Source organism: Mauremys reevesii, linkage group 27, assembly GCF_016161935.1.
Source record: "Mauremys reevesii isolate NIE-2019 linkage group 27, ASM1616193v1, whole genome shotgun sequence".
In the NCBI taxonomy this organism is placed as follows: domain Eukaryota; kingdom Metazoa; phylum Chordata; order Testudines; family Geoemydidae; genus Mauremys; species Mauremys reevesii.
The window spans coordinates 3772539-3800445 of record NC_052649.1 but is presented as its reverse complement, the minus strand read 5'-3'; the positions used below and the strand labels follow the sequence as shown (position 1 = coordinate 3800445).

At 46.0% G+C, this 27907-nt stretch overlaps 1 protein-coding gene across 4 annotated transcripts; it reads right to left on the bottom strand.

Annotated features, from left to right (window-relative positions):
• Positions 1–1872: 1872 nt before the first annotated feature.
• LOC120392291 (beta-1,4 N-acetylgalactosaminyltransferase 2-like) lies at positions 1873–26986 on the bottom strand. Of its 4 annotated transcripts, none has more exons than XR_005591652.1 (13): positions 26944–26986; positions 25663–25720; positions 21404–21580; positions 14901–15038; positions 13495–13601; positions 12593–12630; positions 10906–11086; positions 10160–10246; positions 9316–9503; positions 7601–7741; positions 6098–6317; positions 3699–3825; positions 2562–2696 (listed from the first exon to the last, which is right to left on the bottom strand). XR_005591652.1 is itself a non-coding variant. In XM_039516996.1 (12 exons), exons 1-12 carry the CDS (start codon positions 26969–26971, stop codon positions 2485–2487), a joined length of 1575 nt encoding a protein of 524 aa, XP_039372930.1. In that variant the 5' UTR covers positions 26972–26986; the 3' UTR covers positions 1873–2484. The 4 variants fall into 4 exon arrangements, 1 of the variants encoding a protein (XP_039372930.1); XR_005591653.1 differs by lacking the exon at positions 3699–3825 and adding an exon at positions 5366–5495 and having other exon boundaries at positions 2565–2696; XR_005591654.1 differs by lacking the exon at positions 2562–2696 and adding an exon at positions 5366–5495 and having other exon boundaries at positions 3755–3825.
• Between the last annotated feature and the right edge of the window lie 921 nt (positions 26987–27907).

The following is a 27907-nucleotide window of genomic DNA, read 5'->3' as shown; positions in this document are numbered from 1 at the left end:
AGGTCCCACCACTGTGGTAATGGTGGGGTTTTTTGATGTTGTGGTTAGCTGCCCACTAGGAACTGAACTCCACCATTTCACATAGGCCACGAGCTAGCAGATGAAAAGAACTCAGGTCATGTGAACGTGGACTGCATTCAGGCAGGACAATTAGGAGAGTTTGCATTTTCCTTCTGTTAAATGAAAGCATCCTAACTAAGCCAGGTTTGCAACATCCCCACTCTGGTCCTTAAGTAAGGAGTAACCATAAGAAATTATCAACAAATATTGCATAGACAACATACTAACTCCATTTAGCATAAACCAAGTGTCACGGAGATCCTGGGCGATGCTTTGGAACCGTTCCCCACAAAGCCACTCAGGACTTTGGGGAGCCTTCTTTTTCTTGGAGCAGACTGTTTTTAGGGCAAGCAGCTCACACGGCTTCACCTTTTTGGGTTTGACCTTGGAGCATTTAGCATATGCTCCTTTGTGCGCTTTTTACAGCAAGTCCGTCCAGGCGGGGTCCTGGGGAAGCCAGAGGGTCCTGCACGCACCCCCACTTTGCAGTTAGATGTGACTTTTAGCCAGCCAGTAAAACAGAGGTTTATTAGATGACAGGAACACAGTTTAAAACAGAGCTTGTAGGTAGAGAGAACGGGACCCCTCAGATGGGTCCATTTTGGGGCCCAGCGAGCCAAATAACCCCATCTGCCCTCACTTTCCATCCCCAACCAGCTCCAAACTGAAACCCCCTCCAGCCCCTCCTTTCTGGCCTTTGTATTTTTCCCGGGCCAGGAGGTTACCTGATCTTTTTGTTTTTCCACATCTTTAGCATCACCTTGCAGGGGAGAAGGGCCCGGGCCATTCATTGCCAGGAGACAGAGTATCGAACAGAAACTGAGGCACCCACACAGAATTCAGAGGCAACATTAAGAACAGTCCTACTTCGCCACACCAAGCACTTCAGTCTAAACATGAAAGTGATTTTGCTTCTGGCACTCGACTTGTGATCACTCATTCCAGTTACAGTAATTCCTCACTTAACGTTGTCCTGGTTAACGTTGTTATGTTGCCGATCAATTAGGAAACATGCTCGTTTAAAGTTGTGCAGTGCTCCCTTATTACATTGTTTGGCAGCCGCCTGCTTTGTCCACTGCTTGCAGGAAGAGCAGCCCATTGGAGCTAGCTGGTGGGGGCTTGGAACCAGGGCGGACCAACAGCCCCCCTATCAGCTCCCTGCTTCCCTAAGTTCCCTGTGCAGCAGCTGCCCAGCAGGCTACCAATTGCCAGCAGCTCAGCTGTCCCTCCCCCTACTTCCATGTGTTGCTCCTGCCCTCCGCCTTAGAGCTGCTCCTGGGAGCCTCCTGCTTGCTGTGCAGGGGAGGGGAGAGGAGAAGTGGGGGGGCTAATTTCAGGGTGTCCCTCTCCCCCTACTCCTGTCCCCCGCTTACCCCATCTCCATAGAGAGCAGGGTGAGGACAGGACAGGGCTCAGGAGGAAGAGAACTTGCTGGCCATACATGCTGTCTCAACTTCCTGATTTTGTTAAAGGCAATGTACTCAGAGTGGAGTCAGCATACATAAAGGGGCAATGTGCATCTCTCTCCCTCTCCCACACAAAGGGTGTGTGTCTCTGTCTGCCATGCTGTCTCCCCTCCCTCCATTCATGCTGCCTTGTACAGTGGGAGGCTACATTAACAATGTGTTAACCCTTGAGGGCTCAGCCGAATGCTAGTTCATCATTTAGCAGTAAGGCATTCTCTGGGAAATATCCCACCCTCTGACTTCACCACCTCAACCAAGCTTCACAATCATCATCGCTGTGTACCAGTATTAAATTGTTTGTTTAAAACTTATTGAGTGTGCGTGTGTATTGATTTTTTGTCTGGTGAAAAAAATTTCCCTGGAACCTAACCCCCACTATTTACATTAATTCTTATGGTGAAATTGGATTTGCTTAACATCGTTTCGCTTAAAGTCACATTTTTCAGAAACATAATTACAACGTTAAGCAAGGAATTACTGTACGCCTCCAAGAAGGAAGTCAGACACTCTGTGCATCCCTGATAATCCATTCAAATGCAGGGAGGATCTGGAGTGCTACCAGATCAAACCAGTAGGAATTCCACCCTGCCCCGCTTCACTCTGCACTGGCTGGAAAGGACACAGTGCAGAGCAATTATGAATCTGGCTCAGTATTAGCCAAAACTGCCTCACCCTATGATCAGAGAAACTTTGCAATGAAGAAAACACCATCACAAGGCCTGTAGCAGGACCAGAATGCAGATAATACATATGACTGCATTGTCCATTTCAAGTTTGGGCCAAGAGATTCCAGAATCCCAAATTCAGCCCATTAAAAAGTTTTTATAAAAAGGTAGGTGCAAAAAGGAAGGCATCCAGTGTGGCACAAATAAGGCAATTAGGCTGAAGTCCAGAGCGTACACCTGCCATGGGTATCAGGGAGGTTACCGTAGAAATTGCACAGAGCAGGGTAAAAGGGTTATCTTGTTGAGTAGCATTTCAGTCGGTTTTTGAAGTAGTGCAAAGCTAGCTTAAATTTGATCTGTGCATCAGTGTTGTCCCGGAATATTTTATATTGGTCTTCTACCTTAGCCAGGTTGGGATCAGATGCAGGATTGTGGTCTTGGTGACCGACAGAAACATCACTGCAGGAACCGACAAGCAAGATGCCCAGACCATCCACGAAAAATTCTGGGGAGGAGAAAAAAAATTGAAAAGCAAAGTTAAGTGACCCTGCATTTCCCTGAGAACAGCTGTGAAATTATTTTACAAGGCTCTGTATGGTCCATTCAGGCTTGAATCACTTCGCCATGTAAAGGAATTGAACCACAGGCCCTCTGAGTCTAAAACCAAGCTGCTATGGCTTGACCTAGAGAACCAGGTCCATTCACTTGTGGACACTAGCAGAATCAAATCTCTGTGGGATGTGTACACTGCAGTCAAGGTGTGACGGCAGCATGGAAAGCCAAACCTGTGCTAGGGTGGCTAGAAATAGCTGCATTAGACGCAGCAACCCAGGCTGTACTAGCATCCCTGGGTACATCCTCACGACGGTAGCTCGTGCTGAAGCCTGTGCTACCACCTATGCCTGTATGCAGCTATTTTGAGCCCTGCTAGTGTGGGTATATGTAAAATCACCTCAAAGTGCAGTGCAGATGCCCGCTATGGAGTCTAGCCACAGCGTTAACATGGATGACACTAATCTTTTGTGGCGTTTCCCTGTTTTAACTGCAAACGTTTCATAGTATTCTAAGAGATGAATCGTGGCATGATAGGGGAGGGTCACCGACTCCAGGTGCATTCCTTTGGAGGGTCACTGCTGCCCTTGCTAGGACCCCCTTGGTTTGCCCCGGTAAGAGTGGTTCTTTGAATCTGACCTTTGCTTGAGTCTGGAAGTGTGCCTGTCTGAGTGGTGTTCCGGGAGGCAGCCTGAAGCAGGGGAGTTGCCCCTCTGCTGTCCCAGGCCTTTCTGCCTCCTCCTCTGTTCTCCTTCCTTTATAGGAGACCTTGTTTCCTCCATTGGGCACAGCTGTGTGTGTGTGGCAGCTGTGTGGGGGGCTCGGCACTTGCCTGCTGACAGGAGAAGCTCCCCTCCCCGTCCTGCCTAAGCTCAGTATGGGGTTTATAGATCCCGGATTCCTCCCTATAATGGGAAGTGTTGAGTTTGACCCCAAATCCCATAATGCTACTCACTTCCAGCTAGCATCCCACAAGGTGCAGCAAGAAAAGTCCGAGAATGCATAGAGTCCAGAAGCAAAGCAAAGCACTGCACCCTACAACAGCTGTCCGGAATGATGTGCCCTTACTCCATACGACATCCCTGCCATATAAACATGCAGATCCATGCTGAAGCAGAAAACAGTTTACGGTGTATATGCAATTACTGGAGACTGTCTAATACGCACAGATTCATGTGCAACAAGCCAGTGTGAATTAATACACCCAAGTGCACAAACCCTAAAGCAAAGATGCAAAACCACAAGCTCTAAGCATTTGCAGTTATGGAAGAGCCCAGGGCATTTTTCTTAAGCAGAGGGTTTATTAGTGTGTTTGAACAAGTTCCAGCTCTGGTAATAATATTGTGTCCACCTAGTTGTCCCTGCAGATTCGACTGGACACTACAGAAGCCACAGTAGGTTTCTAACCACCATTTTTCCACTTGCTTTTCAGTAAGGTTAGTTAGTTGAAAGAGAAATAGCTGGTGCTGTCTACACTACACTCCTAACAAAACCAGTAGGGATTTGTTTCTACATTTCCTGGTCTAAATAAAAAACTAGAGCACTTCTCCTCTGGACAATCTGCATTTAACTCTGAATAAAGTAGCTGCTTCACCTTGCATCCAGGGAAAGTACTCAGAAATATAGGTGCAATTGACAAACTGGCATTATCTATAGCAGGGGTGGGCAAACTACGGCCCCTCAGGGCTTTGGATCCGGCTTGCGGGATTGCCACCCCTGTGGTGCTGCGAGCCCCGCGCCGCTCCAGGAAGCGGCCGGCACCACGTCCCTGCAGCCCCTAGGGGAGGGGGCGCAGAGGGCTCCGCACGCTGCTCTTGCCTGTGGATACCTCCCCAGAAGCTTCCATTGGCCAGGAATGGGGAACCGTGCCCAATGGGAGCTTCGGGGGAGGTACCCACATGCACAAGGAACCCTCTGCGCCCCCTCCTCCAGGGGCCACAGGGACGTGGTGCCGGCCACTTCCCGGAGCGACGCACGGACGGGGCCTGGGCCAGGGCAGGCAGCCCGCCCTGGCCCCAGTGCGCATCGCTGCCACCCCGGAGCCGCTCCAGGTAAGTCCGAACCCCTCCTGCACCCCGCCCCGCAACTCCCTGTCCTGAGCCCCCTGCCTGTACCCTACACCCCTCCTGCACCCCAACTGTCTGCCCTGAGCCCCTTCCTGCACTCCGCACACCTCCTGCACCCCAACCCCCCTTCCCTGAGTCCCCTCATATACCCCGCACTCCTCCTGCACCCTAACCCCTTGCCCCGAGCCCCTTCCTGCACACCACATGCCCTCCCACACCCTGCACTCCTTCCTGCCCTGCCCCTACATTCATGGCCTTGCAAGCAATTTCCCCACCCCGATGTGGCCCTCGGGCCAAAAAGTTTGCCCACTCCTGCTCTGTAGACACTACAGCCAGCTGTTCTATATGCAGTCAAGCCAGGACCCCACTGAAGAGGCTTCCTTGGCATTCCATGTAGCAGAGTCTACATACAGTGCAGGAATCAGGATATTCTAGTGGCCACAGCAGCAAGCTGGGAGTCAGGAGACCTGAGGTAAAATACTGGCCCCACTGAAGTCAGGGGTTTTGTTCATCCAGGATCTTACTCCTGGGTTCAGTTCCTGGCTCTGCTGCTCACCTGCTTGGTGACCATGGACAAGTTACTTCAACTCCCCTTCTGCCTCTCATCTACTTTAGACTGCAAGTTCTTCAAAGCAGGGACTTCTCTTACTACATACTTATATAGGTCTCCAGTCTTTGTTGGCACACTATAGTAATACAAATATAATCATGCATTGCACAATGTTCATTGTTAAAAACATGGGTTATTAATCATTTAGCCTATTTCAAGTTTAATGATTAAATGTTTTAAGAAAATCAGGAGCAGCTGCTAATGCTTTATTTCAAACATCCATTTGGGCAATTCCAGGCCCCAGGGCAGAACAGTCAATGGGACCCCATGCACGCACGAGCCTGCGCTGGCTGGTGCCCAGAGAGCTGCTGGCTGCGCTGCTGGACATGCTCTTCCAGCAAGCCAGGGCTTTGAAATGCCCGCCCGATAGGGTTGCCAACTGTCTAACTACTCAAACCCAAAGACCCTTGCCCAGCCCCTGGCCCTTCCCTGAGGCCACACCCCTGTCCTGCCCCTTCTCCAACGTCCCGTCCTCCGCTCACTCCATCCCCCCTCCCTCTGTCACTCGCTCTCCCCCACCCTCACTCACTTTCACCAGGCTGGGGCAGGCGGTTGGGGTGCGGGGCGCAGGCTCTAATCTACCAGGCCCCTGGGCAATTGCCCCTTTTGTCCCCCCCGTCGGTGGCCCTGCTGAGAGCTTGCTTGCCCACACTCTGAGAAAGAGAGCTTGTGGCTTACCTGAGTGAGCTACTCTTTGCAGAAGAGGGTCGTAGCCGACGTGTCTGCTTTTGTCTGTATGGGCCAGGTAGAAGTTGACCACGCCACTGGTGACCACGCAATTGGGAAACCCTTCCAACTTGTGGAAGGAGCCGTATCTCAAATGCAGACAGTCGCCGTCGTCACCCTGCTCATACAGCAGCTGAAAACTGTAGGTGTCCCCCTTCACGCTGCCTCCAACCTGGAGAGAAAGACCATCACCCATGTTTTTCAGTTACTGCTTTTCATCTCCTGGCAGACTCAAAGCCCGGGCTAACATCCGCTGACGTCAACAAGAGCCCTTCCATTGACTGGTCCAACCCCCTGAAGTCTCATTGTTACTGTTCTCAACATGAACAAGCCCCAGTTTACAATAGCTTTTAGGTTCTTGTGAACTGCTGCTTGGAGCTCATTCCCTACAACATCATGTTCTCATTGTTCCTCGTACCACTGAGTTCTACTCATTTCACACAGGGCACCAGCCAGCTCTCATTGGAAACTTGTTACCTTTCACTAAGGACTTGGGGTGGATTTGAGAACATGATCAGAAGTTATAGGCTATCTGTTCCATAAATCCTCTCAACCGTCCACTGTCTCAGGTCAACTGTCACAGCCTAAGGTATAGAAACATTTTCCAGAAGCTCTAAAAAAAACTCTGAATCAAGAAAACATTCCCTGGGATCAAAAACAGCTTCAACTGGCTTCAAAATGTTATTGCTGCCATAAAGTAAATATTTTTTCTTGAGTTACGATCTACGGTGAATGGGTGGTGAGGGAAGATTGTGATCCAGATTGGAGCTGTTTTTCCAAAATTGGCCAAGGAGAGTCTTGCTCTTGACACAAACTGATGCCACTTTTCAAGAGGAGGATTTCTAGTGTCTGAACAAAACCAGGAATCTCATTGCAGAAGAAGTAAACTTAGTGATCAGGAACCAATTGCATCAGGTTCACTGTTTGCCAATACTGTACCCTGTCTGTCCACTTTTCTGCCTCCTATGAAGTGGTATTGAAACAAAATGCAGAAAAGAGGCAGATACCCAGAACTAAGTAGTAAATATCCAGGATCAAATGGTTGTGCCCATCTTAAATTGGTGCATTTTTTTGATAAGGTGAAACCAGTCTAATGCATGAAGAAAGCCAAGTAACATAGATGAGAAACACACACCATCCTCAAAGACTATTTTGCCAGATAGCACTAACCTCTGGTGTGTTTACAGTCAGTCAATCTAAAAATCCATACAAGATTCTCCCCATCATTTGAAAGCAAGTATTTTATTACAATAATGAAGATTTCTGGCATAATCTGTTAAGCAGAAGACTAAAACAGGTCGGCAGAGGAATACGTTTTGAGAGCTGGAAGCAATATTCCTTTTCCCTACTGACTAACGGCCCGATTTTCAAAGGCTCAGCACCCATTGTGACACTTGAGCTCTTTCAAAAAGCCCGGACCATTTTACAAGGGAACAATTTATTTGCATTTCTTACCATATCCAAGTTTGTTCTCTCCAGCACGTCCAATAGCTTCTCAATTTTGGTGTTTTCGGTGAATAAGTAGTCATCGTCGACCCAGAGATAGTACTTGGTTGTGACCTGGGATATTGCAAGATTCCTTCCTGCAAACCAACCCTGGTAAACAGGAATCCCCAAGACACAGAAGGGTAGGGTCAGAACAGCTTTATATATATGCAAACATACACACAAAAAGCTGCTTAGCTCTGTGCAAATCCCTTTTATCCAGAAACTATTCTGAAAAGGAGGGTCATCTGAATTAGTGAATGAGAATAAAACAGGACATCTTTGCAACAAGGAGTGACCTTATAGTAACATGATCACTTGCCCATGTGATAGAAGAACCAGTATATAAGGATACTTAAGCATTGGAAGTATTTACCTAAGGAGGTTGTGGAATCCCCATCTTTGAAGGTTTTTAAGAACAGCTTAGACAAACCCCTGGAAGGTAGGGTCTAGGTACATTTAACCTTGCCTCAGTGCCTGGGGTGGACTAGATGACCTCTTGAGGTCCCTTCCAGCCCTACATTTTTACAATTATAGGATTTTAATTCACTAGATTAGGTGATTTTTCTACAGGAGACTTCAGTCTCCATCCTATAACATCTCTGTATTTGTATAATTCCCAGGGCTCTTCACGTTCCTTATGGAGCCCCAAGATTCCCCTCATTGTCTCCTCCTCCTCCTACCCCCACGTCACAGCAAGCCCACTGCTGGCCAAGGACTGGATGGGACTGCCTCTAAAGCTCGTTAATGAGCATGAAGGAAATCACTTTTGAGCAACATAGAAGCATGCCACCCACCATTCCCATTTATGTCCGTGAATGATCAAGATGTGGCCAAAATTTTTCTATAGTCAAAGTGTTGACTAAGTCTATGAAGATTAATGGGTCAGTAAACCAATAGGAACTGGATTAAGACCACAAACTCATCTCATACACCACTAGGGTAGCTTAAGCTAAATTACTATGGTACCAGTGGTAAAGCCCATACACTGACATGGAGAATTCAGTCCCCTTTGTCCTAGCTATCCTAGGTAAGCAGCCATGGTGTGAGGCCACGGAACAATAATTGGATACAAATTTGAACTGGTGGCCTACAGGTGAAAGATTCTGTACAACACAAACAATCCCATGAACCATTCCACTCCATTTCTTTGGGGGGATGGAACTGGGCACATAAGTCTTAAGAGTCCTTAGCAGACAGTGTGGTCTAGTGGATGGGGCACGGGGCTGAGACTGGGCCTCAGGAAACATGGGTTCTATTCCTGGCTCTGCTGGGTCACCTTCCCTTCTCTGTGCTTCCATTTCCCCTCCCACCTTTTGTCTGGCTCATCTACTTCGACAGTGAGCTGTTTGGGGCAAGGACTGTCTCTTACTATGTGACCGTAGAGCTCCCAGCACAACAGGGCCCTGGTCTCAGCTGGAGGCTGCATGTACTACCATAATCCAAACACTAACAAGAGATGGTATTTTCAAGAGTGCCCAAGTGTTTTAGGAACATAAATGCCACTGACTTTCATTAGGATTTGTGCTCCTAAAACACTTTAGGAGCTTTTAAAAAATCCCATCCAATAAGGTGTGTTATTTAGGATGTGGCCTCTCACCAATGAGCAAGCCTGCATGTCACAGAAAGATGGAGGGCCTGGGCTGAGACCTGGCTACATAACTAGTCCTGTGCAAGCGTCAGACCTTTCCAAAGGGCATGATGTAATGCTCAACGTTCTCTTCGATGATCTTCTCCGGGACTTCGCTGTCATCGGCGACGATGATTTTTATGTCAGGGTAGTACTGTCGGATGCTCTTGATGAGGAGCCGAAGTTTGTGATAGCGCAAGAAAGTCTTCGTCGTGATAGTCACCAGGGAGCTGATCTTCCTATCTGTAACCGTAAACGGGGAAGTGACAAAGGCTGGTAACATTTTATTGCAGTTCTTTGCTTTTACTCACCATTCCTGAAAGAAGGTGGGCATGTGGTTAGTAGAGCGAACTAGATCACAACTGCTGGGTTCTCTTCCTAGCACTTCCACAGACCATGGGGAAGAGCAACAGCGCCAGGTCAGCAACCATTGGACTCTGAACAAATCATCCTAAATTTCCCTATCTGTAAAAGGGAGGGAGGGATCTGAAGCATCCCACGGATTAGCTAATGTTTGTGAAGTGCATTGAGATCCTCAAATGGAAGGCAGTACACTAAGCGTAGTCTAAGCCAATCCAAGGTTTTTCTGGAATTAGAACGTTTAAAAAGGTCTGTTCATTCAGGGCTTTTCAGTGGACAAATCTTTGGAAGAACCTAAGTATGATGCTGATGTGTTTAGCCCTTGTCAATTACATACATTTTTGAATGGAGAGGCATCAGGAGACCAGAAAGAGACTTTAGAAGCCCAGCATCCGGCCTAAAAGAGTAACTAACTTCTACCACAGTAAAGTCTGGAGTAAGGATTTACCATCAGCCATTCTCAGCTTGCTGGAACCACTCCCTGACACCCCCCTTAAAAGGGCAAAAGGGGTTTCCTAGACGCACTCTGGAACACTTACCTGCTCCAGGATCAATCAGCTTTGGAAGGCTGGGCTGTCGGATGATCACAGGAAACTGAGCAACATGATCTCTGCTCTCAAAACTCACTTGGAAAACAAGAAAAGCAGAATAGGAAAGTTGCATCACTCATAAGTCTTCTAGTGTTCTGGAGATCTTTGATGATGCAGTGGAAACCTCCAAGTAAGAACCTTGATTGGAAATCCATTTGTTCCCTGGCAATGCTTTAGGCTGGAATAGATAAAAGTGCCCCCCGCCCACCGATTTGATAGTGTTAAATGACCTTCCAGCCTTGGTGATGGAAAATGGACATGTGGGAAGCCTAGAAAGAGTTCTCTGAAAGACCTCTTCTTCCACTGACTCAAAGAACTGGATAATTTTTTTTTGCCAAGTACCAGGAATTCTCCTGGCTTGGCAGTCTTGCTTCACCTCACGTGTAATTTGAAGCCAAAGACTGAAGCCCTGATTCATTAGGAAGCAGGGCACTGAAGGAGCCTTCAGCTTCCTGAGGATGGTGACTGACCTCACCAATCTCTGCCAAAACTTTGAAAGAGACAGCTACAGAAGATGGCAGCATCCTGCATCTATTTCTCTGCTCATGCGGTGTTAAATAATGGGTCTTTCAGAAAGATTCCTGCTGGGAGGTAAAGTTACTTTAGCAGATGCTTGAAAGTGGCCTAGTAACACCAGAGAAACTGATGGCAAACTGCCAAGGATGGGATGAAGAAATCGTCCAGTTGATACTCACTCATATCTACTGCAGAGAGCTGGTAGACCACACTGGTGTATGTGACATGCTTAAGGATGAAATTCAGCAGCTCCACATCTGAGGTCAAGATGATCAGCTCTTTCTTGCCCCGTCCTCTCACATCATCATCAGAGACATCAGCAAGCGTATTGAGGGTTCCCAGAGATGCTCGCAGGATCACCTGTGTTAAGTGCCGGGGGGCACGGAGGTGGAAATCTTAGGCGTCATGGTAAAAATCACAAGTCTTCCCCTCTCCTCTCTCCCTGATCTGGGTGGATCACATGGCCGCCTCTTTAAGAACAGTCTTATTTAAAGGGAAAGAAGAGAGATCTTACCCCACCACTATCCTCACCCCTGTGGAGGTCAATAAAACAGCCACCTCCCCGCCTCCAATGTATGAGGCGGTTCTCTGTGGCTTCAGAAAAAAAAGTTTTAAAATAAAATGTTGAACATGCTTTTAAAATTTAAAAACTGGGTGGGGAGAAAAAAAAAGTCTTGATTGTGTGAGGGACTAGCCCATAAAGTGGAATATTAGATCTGTGAGATTATAAACAGTTCTTTCCTTAGCTAGGCAGGGCAATTTGGTCCACTGAATAGGACACAGGAGACCTAAATTCAGTTCCTGGCTCTGGTAATCTCAGAGTCTCTCTCTCTCTGCTCCTCTATTTTCCTTCCTTGGTGTCTATGAAAGCTTGTTGAGGCAGGGACTGTTGTACGAAGGGCTGGTCTCCACTTCAGTTTTTACCACCATAGCTATATCAGTTAAGGGTGTGATTTTTGTTGTTGTTGCTGACATAGTTATGGTTTCAAGGTACCTTATATTGATGGAGCTGGAATACCCTATACTGCCAGAAGCACTTTTATAACAGTATAGCTGCATCTGCACTAGGGGGAGTTGCTGCTTTCACCATGCCAGCATAGAGCGCTAAAACTTGAAGTCCACATGACAGACTTCTTCCGGTGTTCCTGTGTCAGCCAGGGGCGTGAAAAGCTGTGATCCCTGACCAACAGAGCTATGCCAGCAAAAGCCTCTAGCATAGAAGCAGTTATACCATGGCATGCCCGACTTTGCCATACAGCTTGTTTTGCTCAGGCGTATGAGATCAATTATACCAGTAACATCAGAGACACGGCCTGAGCGTAGACCAGCCCTTTGTATTTGTATAGTGCCTGGCACAGTGGGGCCCTGATCTTCGTAAGATCTCTAAGGATTTGTCTACGTCTACACTGCAGCTGGGAAGATGCCTCCTAGCCCAGGTTGACGGACTCATGTTAGCTTCCCTCGAGCTAGCGCACTAAAGGAGGCGGTGTGGCACGTTGTGGCACAGGTGACAGCTCAGGTAGGCTTCCTGAGTCCAAGCCTGCCTGCCCCCCACCCACTCAGGTCGGCGCTCAGCTGGCTAGCCTGAGCCACCATCTATCCTGCAATGTCCACACTGCTACTTTTAGCACCCTAACTCCAGTAAAGCTAGTGTGAGTCTCTATATGGGATGGGAGTGTAGACATACCCTAATGCTACTATACTCCTACAAGGCTGGGAAATCAAGCCCACCTTGGTAATAGAAGGAAAACCTCATGAGAAATGTAAAACTAATGCCCCTTTCATCCAGAGAGATCTCAAAGCATGTTACATACTTGCCAAGGTAACCCTGGACTACAAACTTCCCTGCAACATCGTGAAAGATACCTGGTACTTTTCTTCAGTCACTCCATGCAAACCAAGCCCTTGAAGAACAAAGGGAAACATACGTAAGGAACAGTAAGTAACAAGTCTAAAGCCAATGTTTTGACTCAAGCGATTATTGTTCCCTAACAAGACTCCTGTCAGCCCACCTGAAATGGGATCACAGAGCTGGATACAAATAGAACATCAGCTCTTCTCTATACATTTTTCCACTTCAATTTTATCCTGGAAGAAATCTACAATGTCAGCAGTATTTTTGCATTGGGGCAACTCTAAAGATTTAGGGCTAGATCTTCAGCAAGCATATGCCAGGGAAGTCAATGGAACGACACTGATTTACACCAGCTAGAGAGCCAGGCTTTAGGTTTCCACCACTCCCTGCACCTTATAAAAGCCAAAGATCAATAATTTTGCAAGATTCCAACATCTGAAGCAAATGAAATCAGTGGGGAGATTAATTTAAAACCAACTACCAAAGAGCTCTTCAGGAAAGCATTTTGCATTCAGATGGAAGAGCCGATTTGCACTCTGATGACAAATTAGTCAAGAGAGATTTATTCTGAAATGCAGATGGGATCTTCACTGTTTCAGCCCTTTTCATAATTGTTTTTAAAAATGCTCTGTATACAAAGTGTCATGTGGTTATTATTCGAAGAACCCATCCCAGACATTTTGTGCATTTTACTGGAAGGAAATCAGATCTCTGGGTGTCAGGGAATGGACTTTGAATTCAGCAATTTTATATGAAGGGTTGGGTCTTCAGAGTAAGCCAAATCCAATACAGGTGCAAAGGAGAACAAAGCCCCTCTATTTCATATAGAGTGTATGTACAAGAGACAAGGTCTTAGATTCCACAGGAAGTTGAGCCCATGAGCAGGCTATGAAAAGGCACAGAACAAGTATACCTGGAATCATAATCGTGTGTAGCGGCATCACCTCTACTCCTTGAATAGGATAGCTTAATGGCACGTTTGGTTTGGCTATTACTATGTCTTGAGTCATCGAAGGGTATCTGAAACAAAAGCAAATAGAACAGGGTCAGTGTTGGGAGGATAAGGGATTGTGAAAATTGTGTTACTCACTCAAACTCTGTTTTAGTGTTCCTTCTTTCTTCCCACATCCCCTATTTGTCTCTTCTGTCTTATCTGTTGGATGCTTGCAGATGGAATTTCAAAAGACACTGTCTCCCACTGGGGCACCAAATGAAGCAACCAGATTTTCAGGAGCACGTCTGAAAAAATCTCTCTCATACTTCTTCTACCTCAATACAACCCAACCCCAAGGCTTCAGTTCATGAGACTTTTCCACATGAATTTAGTGCCAGGGAAAGATGCAGGCTTGACAGGTCGAGAGACAGGAGGGTCCCTAGACACAGACTGAGTACAGCACAGGCAATGACAATGCAAGGTTCCTCCCCGACTAACTTCTAGTGTTTCTCTGTCCTGACATGAGCCAATCACCTTTAGTGAGAGGGGAGTTCTGTCTCCAGGACCCATAGTGGGCCATGGGCAACCACATTTTGCTATGTAAATGGAACAGCCCACCACTTTACACACAGTGGCTGAGATTTTATGTAACCTGCTGGCAAGATATTTGGTTGCAACAACAGTGACTTCAGGCTTTTCCAGGAGATTAAATGGACATTTTAGTGGTTGAAGTTTTATACCCATTTGTGTGGCTTCACAAAGACAATGGGTATATAAGCTACTAATAATCCTCCCTAGAGTCCATGCCCTATTGCTCATCTGTTGTCTTTATTTTTCCTTTGACCTTTTTTTAATGGTTTGTAAGTTCAGTTTCTTGGCTCTCATCTGTTCTTTACAGCACAGACGCTCCTTTGACAGTGCCACCCTTTGCATAAGTTTGCTAGCTGGCTACCTCCAAGAGGAACCTTACTGTCAAAACTGATAAGCGCTCTGGTATTACAGAATCCCTCTCTCTAGAAGGTGAGTATTGCAGTCCTCGGTAAGGTCAGCCCTTCAAAAGCATACAGTGCTCCAAAGGGGACGGCTGCTGTGCACTCAATGTAAGGCTACCCAAAAGGCCACTTAGAAGCACCAACAGTCCCTGAACTCTGCCAGCCTATTCCCCCACTGTGTTAGTCTGACATAGCCAGAGTCAGTGAATTTCAGGGTATTTGTGGATGTCAGTAGACCTAGAACTAGACTCAACAAGATACTAGGGGATGCACTGTCGGGAACAATCTTCACTGACAGGGAGATGGGCTGATAGGTGCATCCTCAGCGTGACAGCAGTAGAGGTCAATGGGTGACCAGGAATGAACGATTCCGCAGAGAAGGAGCCAATTTACCTTTTCTGATAGTGCTCAAACTCCTTCTGTCGCCTCTCTTTAACTGAGGCAAGGTCTTTCTTATCGATATAATCTTCCATCTCGTAGACATGCACATGGTCGACTTTGGCACATTCGCACTGATTCTTTGGAGCTAGCCTGAATAGAAAGAAAAAACCAGAAGGCTCAGCTCCTGCAAGGACACTGGGAGAATCTGCTGTTTTGTGACCTTCTTAAAATAATATGCATATGGCCAAGCTTGGTGGGTTAATCCCGTATCTATATATTAGTGATATGGGCGTAACTCACCAACCATGGACATGAAACCCATGTTTCAAATGCACACTGGCAATGTTCTGATCTCAGCTGGACGCTACCTTCCCAGCACTGAGGGATGTTCAGCTCTGGCAGGGAACATCGTGACTTAGCCAGAGCTAAGATGCGAATAGGATCCCCTCCTGCCTTGGCAGGTGAATGTCGCTTCCTTTGTAAGAAAGTTGGGTTGGACTGTAGGACATTTGGGTCAGATTCTCAGCCGGTGCAACTGCGCAGAGCCACTGACGCCAGCTGAGAAACTGGTCCTTTATTACATATAGAGCCCAGGAAAGCTGTAGCTCAAGGTAAAGGCCCATAGCAGGATGCTGGTACAAAAGTACCTAATTTGCCCCTGCCCAGTCAGCTCCAATCAGGGGAAACAGATTGGGGCTGATGGAAAAGGCCTGATGCCGACCTGAGGATTGGCACCACCTGCTGGCCTGACAAGCCAAGAGCTATAAAGGCTGGGAGGGAGACAGAGGGTGGGGGGCAGCCAAGGAGAAGTCAGTCAGTCCATCGTGGGGGGGAGCTGGAGGCCTCCTAGCTGAAGGCTGACTCTGCCTGTAAGGGAGGTAACCAAACCTATAAAGCTGTATATAGATGGACACTGGTGGTGGAACAAACGATAAGTAAATAAAGACCCAGGTGCTGCACAACCCTGAAGCCTCTCCGAGCCTTATTGGGGAGGGCAAGAGGGCCCCAAGAAGGGGGGTGGGTCGTGAACCCTGTTATAGGGCCATAAAACAACAAACAAAACAACCCTCCCCCGCCCACTCCATCATTCTTAATACCAGAGCCAACTTTTGGGATAGAGAACAGTGGCCATGCCCTACCTCTCCTTCCCAGTTTGGAAAGGAGAACCCTATAAAATACTGAACTGGGAGTCAGGAGATCCAGATTCTATTCCTAGATCTGCCACAGACTCTCTGTGATCTGAGAAAAGTCACCTAATCTCTCTCACTGGATGCCTCCTCCCCATGCAGAAGGGAGCAATGTTGCAAGATTCCACTCCCTGGTGGAGAAGAGAGTTTCTGGTAATGACAGACTGGGGCCATCTTCCCAGATGCTAGGAAGGGTGACCACCACGCTCCTATCCAGCATGCTGAAGGAATAGGGACAGAACACAAGGCGGAGGGAAGCTACAAACCCACTTAAGATCCAGAACAGAGAGAGAGAGAGAAAGGGCCCCCGCTTTCATCCCAGAAGCGGGGTCAGGTCAAATGCAACCCCCACCAGCCCAAACAGCAAAACATGCAACCACATGGGCATGTGCCTCAGGGATTACTGGAAAAACTGGACATAATCCGTAATACGCTTGATGGAGATTGTGAGACACCCGGCTTCATTGTGTCCCTGCAAGAACAGGTGTCGAGGAACAATAAATCCCAGCAAGTCGCCCAGCTGCCTCTCTTCCACTGTCAGAGGTGAACAGAGACAACAGGGGAACTACACGTACTTGGGTTTGCGTGGAGGGGCTGATGTCTGAGCTTCCTCTTTCTGGGAACAGATCTATTATTTGCAGGTCCCTTGGCTGGCAGACTTGATAGCCCTTAGGGAGCTCTCGGAGTCCACTGAGAAGTCGCAAGCCCAGCTTTGTTGGTTAGAGGTGAGCAAGTTGACCCTCAGCAATAAATACCTGATCTACAGCTGACTCCACAGCCTACTTCTTCTTCCCCCATCCCCCTCCCCGATATTGTAACCTGTCTCCCATTCCACTCCCTTTGCCACCCAGAACCCTCCTGCTACACCACATCCCCATCCAAGCACTGTGCACTACACGACTCCAGGAGGGAGGACTGAAATCTCAGGTGGGCTCAAACTTCAGTCCCCCCTCCTGGAGTCGTGTAGTAATTTTTGTTGTCAGAAGGGGGTCGCAGCGCAATGAAGTTTGAGAATCCCTGTACTAGACCACACTGCCTCTGACTAATAGATTTCTGGGAGGAAGCTGTAGCTCTGTTTTCAAATTGCTTGTGAAATAAAAGGCCAGCACTTAGGGCTCATTTTCAGAAATAAAGTCAGAGTTTAAAGCCAGATCAGGATCACGAGATCATCTAGCCCACTCATGCCAAAGGCAGCACACAACTGATTTTCAGTGGCACTCTGCTGCCAGCCTGGGATTCCTTCCACAGGCCGCTAGCCAGCTGGGGTCCCGGCCGCCAGTCCTGCTCAGACCGCTGCCGGCCTGGATGGATGAGCGCGGCCAGCAGCAGGGACCCCGACTGGCAGGGGCTAGCAGCCAGAACCCCAGACTGGCAGCAGGCCGCCGGCCCCGCTCAGCCCGCTGCCAGTCTGGGGTTCCCTCCACTGGCCTCTGTAAATGTATTACTGGCACACAAAACCTTAAATTACAGTGAATAAATGAAGACTTGGCACACCACTTCTGAAAGGTTGCCGACCCCTGATCTAGCCTGACCTATGTATCACAAGGCACTAAACACCACTCAGCCACCCACACCTCAACAACCAGAATTAGACCAAAGTATCACAGCCCTCAGGAAGCTAAACTGATGTGCACCACAGGCAGAGAACAGGAAAGACCAAAGTGAATGGGAAGGATCAATTTGTCCCATTATGTTTTATTATTCATTTGTCTTGGGACCATTAGGTATTGCGTGAAAACAAAGATGCAGCTGACCCACGTGGTAGAGAGAGAGCAGCTGCTATTTTGCAAAACAACAACAGGGAGGAGGAAAAAAAGTTAATTTGAATCCCATTTCTACCTAGCTATTTTTGCATCAATCATGAAAGGTCTACTTAAAATTATGGAGAAATCCCACATTTTTTGCAGGTTGGTCACGGCATAAATTGCAAATTTCATGGATGTGTTACACATCTGCAAAATTTGCTATTTATGCCATGAACCACCCACAACAAATGTGGGATTTCTCTGCAGTGTTTCTCAAATTGGGCTTCTCAAACCCTAAAGGGGGTTGCAAGCTGTTGAGATGAGTTCCTGTCTGCATCCTGTAAAACTTGCCCATACCAGTATTGCCCTGGCCTCTTTTGTCATTCAGTGGGTTTCCCAGCTATCTTCGAGACACCACTGACTTCCTGAGGAAACTACAATCCGTCAGTGATCTTCCAGAAAACACCATTCTGGCCACTATGGATGTGGAAGCCCTCTACACTAACATTCCACACAAAGATGGACTACAAGCCATCAGGAACAGTATCCCCGATAATATCACGGCTAACCTGGTGGCTGAACTTTGTGATTTTGTCCTCACCCACAACTATTTCACATTTGGGGACAATATATATCTTCAAGTCAGTGGCACTGCTATGGGTACCCGCATGGCCCCTCAGTATGCCAACATCTTTATGGCTGACTTAAAACAACGCTTCCTTAACTCTCGTTCCCTAACGCCCCTACTCTACTTGCGCTACATTGATGACATCTTCGTCATCTGGACTCATGGAAAAGAAGCCCTCGAGGAATTCCACCGAGATTTTAACAATTTCCATCCCACCATCTACCTCAGCCTAGACCAATCCACACAAGTGGTCCATTTCCTAGACACTACTGTGCTAATAAACGATGGTCACATAAATACCACCCTATACCGGAAACCCACTGACCGCTATACTTACTTACATGCCTCCAGCTTCCATCCCGGACACACCACACGATCCATTGTCTACAGCCAAGCTCTAAGATACAACCGTATTTGCTCCAATCCCTCAGACAGAGATAAACACCTACAAGATCTCTATCAAGCATTCTTAAACCTACAATACCCACCTGCTGAAGTGAAAAAACAGATTGACAGAGCCAGAAGAGTACCCAGAAGCCACCTACTACAGGACAGGCCTAAAAAAGAAAATAACAGACCACCACTAGCCATCACCTACAGCCCCCAACTAAAACCTCTCCAGCGCATCATCAAAGATTTACAACCTATCCTTAGAGATGATCCCTCACTCTCACAGATCTTGGGAGACAAGCCAGTCCTCGCTTATAGACAGCCTCCCAACCTGAAGCAAATCCTCACCAGCAACCGCACACCATACAACATAAACACTAACCCAGGAACCTATCCTTGCAATAAAGCCCGATGCCAGCTCTGTCCACATATCCATTCAAGTGACACCATCATAGGACCTAATCACATCAGACACGCCATCAGGGGCTCGTACACCTGTACATCTACCAACGTGATATATGCCATCATGTGCCAGCAATGCCCCTCTGCCATATACATTGGCCAAACCGGACAGTCTCTACGCAAAAGAATAAATGGACACAAATCTGACATCAGGAATCATAACATTCAAAAACCAGTGGGAGAACACTTCAACCTCTCTAACCACTCAGTGACAGACTTGAAGGTGGCAATTTTGCAACAAAAAAACTTCAAAAACAGACTCCAAAGAGAAACTGCTGAACTTGAATTAATATGCAAACTAGATACTATTAACTGTGGCCTAAACAAAGACTGGGAATGGTTGGGTCATTACACCAATTGAATCTATTTCCCTATGTTAAGTTCTCCTCACACCTTCTATGGGCCATCTTAATTATCACTTCAAAAAGTTTTTTTCCTCCTGCTAAGGATAGCTCATCTCAATTGATTAGACTCTGTTGGTATGCATACTTCCACCTTTTCATGTTCTCTGTATGTATAAATATCCCCTGTCTGTGTGTTCCATTCTATGCATCCGAAGAAGTGAGCTGTAGCTCACGAAAGCTCATGCTTAAATAAATTTGTTAGTCTTTAAGGTGCCACAAGTACTCCTGTTTTGGTTTTTTTATCAGTTATTACTAAATGCTGCATCTTTGTTTATAAATATTGTTAGTAGATATTTTAGTCATTGTGTGTTTTAAGTTTCATTAACTCTATTAGCTAATCATACACTGCTCCTTTACCCCTTGTAATTATCCCCAATGAAACTTTTAAATTGATTAAGGGTGTGTGTGTGTGTGTGTGTAATTTGCATCGTGACCCACACTCTCCTTGCATCCCTTACCAATATAGTCTGTTGCCACGTGCAGCCTGGTAAATAACAGGCCTGCATTTTCTTTCGCCCCTGCGAGTCCGTGGCAATCTACACAAGCCTATCAGTGCGGGGGATCCAGTATTGCCACCTCTGCTGCTGCTGGCAATGGCGCTTGCCTCAGAGCTGGGTGCCCGACCTGTAACTGCTGCTCTCCACTCTGTTTTCAGAGCTGGGCGGCTGGAGACCAGATTTCACGGTCTGTGACGTGATTTTCACAGCTGTGAATTTGGTAGACCCCTAATTATCATGAACAATGACCATGAGGAAAGCAGCACTTAGGCACTGCTTCTTCAGTTACTGAGCCAGCAAAACTCTGATGCATCATTATTTTCTATCCTAACGGTTTATAGCATACTTCCTTTTTGTTCAAAAGAGACACTCTTCTGAACCACCATAGCATTTAGGCATCAAAGCTACAAAAGCTGCTAAAGTTACATCTGCACTGCAAAAGAAGACCTGTGGCTGCGAATCCCAGAGCCCAGGTTGACAGATTTGAGCTAACGCTACAGAGCTAAAAATAACAATGCAGACATGCCTGCTCAGGCTGGAGCTTGGGCTCTGAGACCCCCCCCTCACTGGATTTCAGAGCCCAGCGGAAATGTCTCTAGAGCTATTTTTAGCCCCATAGTGCCAGCCTGAATCTGTAGACCTGGGCTGTGAGACTTGCTCCTGCTGGGTTTGGGTTGTTGGGTTTTTTTTGTTTGTTTGTTTTTTGCTGTGTAGATGTACCCTGAGTGGCTTAAGTCCCATTGAAAGTCAATGGGATTTAAGCACTTTTGAAAGTTTTCCCCCCATTACAGTTCTAATTGCTGTGATTGACTAGATAGATCCAAAGGAATCCTCCTCCCCGTCCCTGTGAACAAAATTTGCAATTTTCTCAAGTTTGTTAGTCAACTTTATTTGCAGAATTATTGTTTGCAAATAATTTTGGTCTGTAGCTTGTCCGTAACCAATTTATAAGGAGCATCTAACAAGCCAGACGCTTCCATTAATCTCAAAGATCCTGTAAATTTTTATCCTTGGATCAGATGAAATAGGCAACTAGTGCAAATCATCATAATCCCAAACCTGAAATTAACTTTCTGCAATATGGGCATTAACAGCTGAAGCAAATTTAACAATTCAAACAAACATTAGCAACATTTGGCAGTATTTGCACAAATCTAGCACTAAGAGCAATTGAAGCAGTTAACATCAGCAAGGGAACTTACCAAATTCCATTGTAGATAAACAAGGACTTATATTTTTCTGGTGACAGAAGTTTCATGTCAGACTGAGCCTCTGAAATCTCTCCCTTGATCTGATTCACATCTGTCCACCACCAGTCTAAGACCACTAAAATCACACCGACTATACAGAAGAGCAGGACACAGAAGTAGTATTTCATACTGCATTGAACAGGTGAAAGGAAGATTTCAGTAAGCAATAAGGCAGCATTTAAAAGCTTTTAGCTGTGTGGCTGCATTTCTAAACTTTAACACATTTCAGCTTGGGTTTTTCTCCCTTCCACCCACACCCAGCAGATCTGAATCTCCTCTTCTTCATGTTCAGAAGAGTTTTCTACCAAACAAAATAAAAAAGCCTCATGCCTTGATTATATTTAGGAAAGACTGACTACCCATGTTGGGAGGCTGCTTATACCAATTATAGGACAGTGGTTCAGACGCGCACACTTTAGAATATACTTTTTGAGCTTTAAGCTCATCAGTTTATCGGGGCAATGAGATTCCTAAACTTAAAGAGGAATGGATTTTTCACATCATCAAGACTCAAAAGGAGGAAATCCAGTCCCACAAAACCTATTCCAGGACCTAGCCCGACATTAGCAATACTACCGTGGCTTGTTTACATTGACCAAGAAAGGATATGGCACTTATACAAACAGCACAGTGTGAGAGGAAAGTCCAGCTAGACTTGGAATGCTGTCCATCATGAAGGGCCCCATCCTGCAGGAACACGTACACAGGGAAGAGTCATTTTACTCACACAAGCTACTCCCCATTACTTTCGTAGTATTTTTTGAGTAAGTAAGTTACTCACTTGCCTACGTGTTTGCAGAATCAAGTCTTAACAGAGAAGTGAGTTCATTATAGGGTTTGTCTTCACTGAAGAATTAACAAGTTCTGTTTACATGCAAACCCCCTAAACTGGGGCCGGCTCCTGGCACCAGCTCAGCAAGCAGGTGCTTGGGGCGGCCAAAGGGAAGGCAATTTGGCGGCAGGTCCCTTGGTCCCCCCAATTATTGCACTTGGTATTTAAGACAATCTCCTCTCCAAAACTAAAAATTGTTAGCCTTTTATCTATACGATTAATTTTGAAACCCTTATTCATTAAAGTAGTTCCTTATGATTTTATTGAAGTCAATATGGCTACTCTCCTGATTAGCGGTCATTTTGAAGCACCACAAGTCTTACAACCGTATGCAAAGTTTTGAGATAAGCGAATACAACCAGCTGCAAGTACAATGATTCAGCACAAAAGCATTGACTTGAAGTGGGGGGAAGAGTCTTATTACTATTAGGGCATGGGCGGTCATAAAGTGAGGTGTATTTTTGAGAACACCTTACATTCAAGTCTTTTTGTTGGCAGAAATACAGGCAATCAGGGAATACAAGATTACTTCTGCATTTACTCTTCTCGATCAAGGAGGAAGACAGATGTTTAAATGTATCTATGATTGCAGCCTTACTGGGATTTATTGGGTTCCTTCACATTGAATTCCTCTTCTCTATTTTTAGTACCCTTTATTCTGAGGCCTTATGGTCATTTTTCTTTTGGGGACAAGGAAATGGCCGTGTTTAAACACTGAAGCAGCAGTTGTTTCTTCTTTCCTCTGACCCCTGCATCATTCAATATAGCTATGAGATGTGTGCGCTTTTTTAGATGTTTTAAAAATACTTAATTATGATTATAGCATATTCAAAAAACATCAAGTTGGTTTAATTTACACACCTTTTCTTAAAGCTCATAAGGCATCATTAAGACCCTCTAGAAAGACTCCCATCATTCTTTGGAGTCAGGGTCAAAATTTAAACAGCCGTTTCCTTATCCTATTTAATCATTAAATACACAGCAGTTTCCTCCTATAAATTCCCCATTTAGCACCAACTTTGTTGTTGTTACAGGTTTTAAAATAACCCCCCCACCCCATCTGTCTAGGAAATGAAATTATTTACATGCATCTTAATGGATGAGGCTCTCTCATCCTTGTTTTTTTTACACTAAGATTCTAGTATATTTATTTTAAAAGCATCAGCAGACAAATTGGTTTAATTTAGAAAGAGTTTTATTAAAATTAACCATCGACCCACCTATAATGAGAGGAGAGAGACATGCACTGATTGGTGACAGATTTCAGAGTGGTAGCCGTGTTAGTCTGTATCAACAAAAACATGAGGAGTACTTTTGGCACCTTACAGACTAACAAATTTATTTGGGCATAAGCTTTTGTGGGCTAAAACCCACTTCATAAGATGTATAGCCCACAAAAGCTTATGCCCAAATAAATGTGTTAGTCTGTAAGGTGCCACAAGGACGCCTCGTTGTTTATCCACTGACTGGGGATCTCTACAACTTTGCTGACAGTTAAGCAGAAAGCCCAATTTCAACCCACAACATTATAGCCTTTGCAAGTCAAAGGCCCATACCCACACCAGCCCTCAAGCACAGAAAGCACCTTTACCATGGGAGGGAGTGAAGTGTGTTTTGCCTGTTTGAGCAGACCAGGTTAGTTTTTAAGAAGCAAAAGAAAATGCTACTGCCATTTGTTTACAAGGAGAGCTGTTCTGCAGCCAAGGGGTTTCCTCTCCTAGCTAGTATCAAACACTAGAATCCCTGAGCTTCAATTCCAGGAAGGCTCTTCCCTTTACTCCCAGACAGGGCATAGTCATTTGCTTCTACTACAGCAGCAATATCTGCATCACTCAGTAGCCCAGCTCAGTGTTTCCCAAACTTGGGGTGCCTCTTGTTCAGGGAAAGCCCCTGGCAGGCCGGGCCAGTTTGTTTACCTGTCGTGTCCACAGGTTCGGCCGATCGCAGCTCCCACTGGTGTCCCAAGTTTGGGAAACACTGGCCCAGCTCAGTGGAACTGCACTGGGTTTGCATTTGCAGCGTTTCCCCCAGAAAATCTGAAACCTGAACACAATGGGCAGAAATTGGAGACAACTCCCTTTCACTCGGTTATTCCACTAAACCCCTCCCCTCCCCCACCCACAACAACAACAACAAGCCACAATCAAACCTGCAATAAGATCTCGGAATCCACTAGCAGCTGAATACCTTAGCTACATAGGAAGCCCAGGAATAAGGAGAGATCCATTCCCAGAACATGCTGATTCTAACCAACCAAATACCCCCGACGACTATGAGTTCCCCACAAGCAACCAATTGCACTAATCTGAGCTATATGGCATCCCTCCCAGAAACTCACACCCTTAGTACACAGGCACCCAATACCATCTTAGCTGCAGGTATTTAGTATCTAAAGCCCCACCCACACAGGTATATCCAATGCCAGCCCTGCACCTGATACTCAGTGTCTACAGCCCCACCCTATTAACAAGTGCAGTAGCTGCTGATCTACCTGAGAATCAAAGCATCAAACACATCGTTACCCTGAAGACGCTTATAAACAAAACCACCTAAAAGAGCTAGGGGAGAATATTTACCTGATCTGTGGACTTTTTAAAAAAAGCAATTGCTTTAACGTGGCACAAAACTAGAAACCCGGAACTGCTGCAAAGTCAAATTGTTGGTGAAAAAACGTAAAATGTAATTCAATTATGTGTCGGTCTATTAAAATCAGGAGAACAACAAACCTCACAACATCTAAGCCAAAAAGAGAAGCCTTGTCCATTTCAATATAGACAGTGACAACCCAGCAATAATACTGGAAATGTCCCCAATTCTGAGATTTTCAGCCAAACTACTCAAAACGTAAAAAGCTTCCTCTGGGAGGAATGGCTCAGCCGTACCATCACCCTATGCAAAATTCTCTCCATGAGAACAAACACCTACTAGAAATATACTGCAAACAAACTACTGGTCAGCTTAGAAAGGACATAAATATTGATCTTTTAAAAAAAAATAGCTGCAAACTAAGCAAAATAAATTTTATTTTGGAAAAATAGAAAGAACACATACTGAACTGTATAGCTACAGGCCTCATAAGAAATGCAACCCAGAACACCAGTGCCAGAAAGAAACCACTGGATAAATACAATTCACCAGTAAAACAACTTGTTATGTTACTTTTAACAGTATAATCCAGCTCATCCTACTATGCAGGAGCAAAATCTGTGGGCCAGTTCTAGCTAATAATTGTTCTGGTTTGGATCAAATCATAGTTGTCAGAACAGACAGTAGGAACCCTACCTATAGCAGTTTGGTTTGGTTTTACTCTTTCAGCTAACAGTTAGCTGCCACTGCCATATGACTCAGGGCAGCGTATACCCCCTCCAGCCACGCTCACCTGCACCACGGAGAGGCTTTCATCAGCTGAAAGGCAGCATCGTCTAGCAGGGAGGATACTGGAGAGAGAGAGTCAAGAGAGGTGGGTTCTGTTCCCAGCTCCGTCACTGGGCAGCTGCGTGACCTTAAGCAAGTCCCTTCACCCCTCTGTGCCTCTATTGATTTACCCACCCATCCTTTGGTCTGGTTGGTCTTCTTAGACCAGCGGTTCTCAAACTGTGGGTCAGGACCCCAATTTAATGGGGTTGCCAGGACTGGCTTAGACTTGCTGGGGCCCAGGGCCGAAGCCAAAGTCCGAGCCCCACCACCCTGGGCCGATGCCCAAGAGCAGGTCTCAGGTTACAGGCCCCCTGCCCAGACCTGAAGCCCTTGGGCTTGGGCCCCCCTGCCCGGGATGGTGGGGCTCGGGTTTTGGCTTTGGCAGGACTCGGGTGGGCTGAGGCTTTGGTCCTCGCTCCTGGGGTATAAAAAGTGGGATTTAAGTGCTTTCAAGTAATAATAGAACAAAGTAAGTTACCAAGCAAAATAAAACAAAACATACAAGTCTAAGCTTAATACATTTAAGCAACGGAATACAGGTAAATCTCACCCTCAGAGATGTTCCAATAAGCTTCTTTCATTCACAGACTAGACTCCTTCCTAACCTGAGCCCAATCCTTTCCCCGGTACAGGTCTTGTTAGTTCCAGCTCAGGCGGTAACTAGGAAATTTCTGATGACTGGCAACCCCCTTTGTTCTGTTCACCCCCTTTTATAGCTTTGGCACAAGGTGGGAATCATTTGTTTCTCTGGATTTCCATCCCTCCTTCTAAATGGAAAAGCACCAGGTTTAAGATGGATTCCAGGACCAGGTGACATGATCACATGTCCTGTGAGACCCCCAAGCCTCCATTCTTCCCAGCCTGACTCACAGGAACACAGGAAAGCTTACAAGTAAACAGAGCCATTTACAACCAATTGTCCTGGTCAATGGAAGCCATCAAGATTCTAAACCACCATTAATGGCCCACACTTTGCAAAATTACAATAGGACCTCAGAGTTAACTTCATATTTCTAAAAAAAGAACAGGAGTATTTGCGGCACCTTAGAGACCAACAAATTTATTTGAGCTTGAATAAATTTGTTATTCTCTAAGGTGCTGCAAGTATTCCTGTTCTTTTTGCGGATACAGACTAACACAGCTGCAACTCTGAAACCATTCATATTTCTAGTTTTAGATACAAGAATGATACATACATATAAATAGGATGAACACGCTCAGTAGATTATAAGCTTTGTAATACCTTTCAGGAGACCTTTTGCATAAAGCATATTCCAGTTACATTATATTCACACTCCAAACATATTTTCAGAGGCAGCCAACCTCTGGCAGATGGGAAAGGGGACTGCCAGCTCCATTCCTGGGAACAGAAGTCACAGCCTCAGATCTACTTCCTGGATCAGAGAGCCAGGGGAGGGAGGCACCAGCCCAGGCCCTGACACCAGAGGGGAGCCCCCTTCAATATTGCCAACCACCAGAGATAAAAAATCATGAGTTGGATCCCCCCTCCACTCAAAAAAAAATCATGAGATTGCCCCCCCAAAAAGCACAAAATTTTAAAAAACAGCATCAAACCAGGTCTTTTCAGTTGGTCTGTTTATTTTTAAACCCCTCTCTACTCTTCTGGCTGGGTGTGGTCATTTCAGAAAAAAAGTAATTACCTAACGCCCACCTTGTCTCTCTGGTGTGTATTGAGGAAGACCTGTGTATACCTGTGCCCAGCGGCTGTGCCCACAGTAACGGCTGCTTTTGTTTTTATTTCTAACTGGCCCTTTGGCACCTGCCAAATGCTGATTTATATTATTGCAGGGTATTGTGGGATGTATCTTAGCATGAGTGAACAAAACTCAGGGAAAAGCATAGGCCAGTTTGGCTCTTATAAACTGTCAGGCATTCTTACATTTTGGAAATGTAGAAAGAGAACACATACTGACCTGTATAGATACAGGCCCTGTAAGAAATGCAATCCAGAACACCAGTGCCAGAAAGAAACCACTGGATAAATACAATTCAGCAGTAAAACAACCTGTTAAATTATTTTTAACAGTATAATCCAGTTGCTCCTGCTATGCAGGAGCAGAGTCTGTGGGCCAGTTTTAGCTAATAATTGCTCTGGTTTGGATCAAATCACAGTTGTCAGCACAGACAGTAAGAACCCTGCCTATAGAGGTTTGGTTTGGTTTTATTCTTTCAGCTAACAGTTAGCT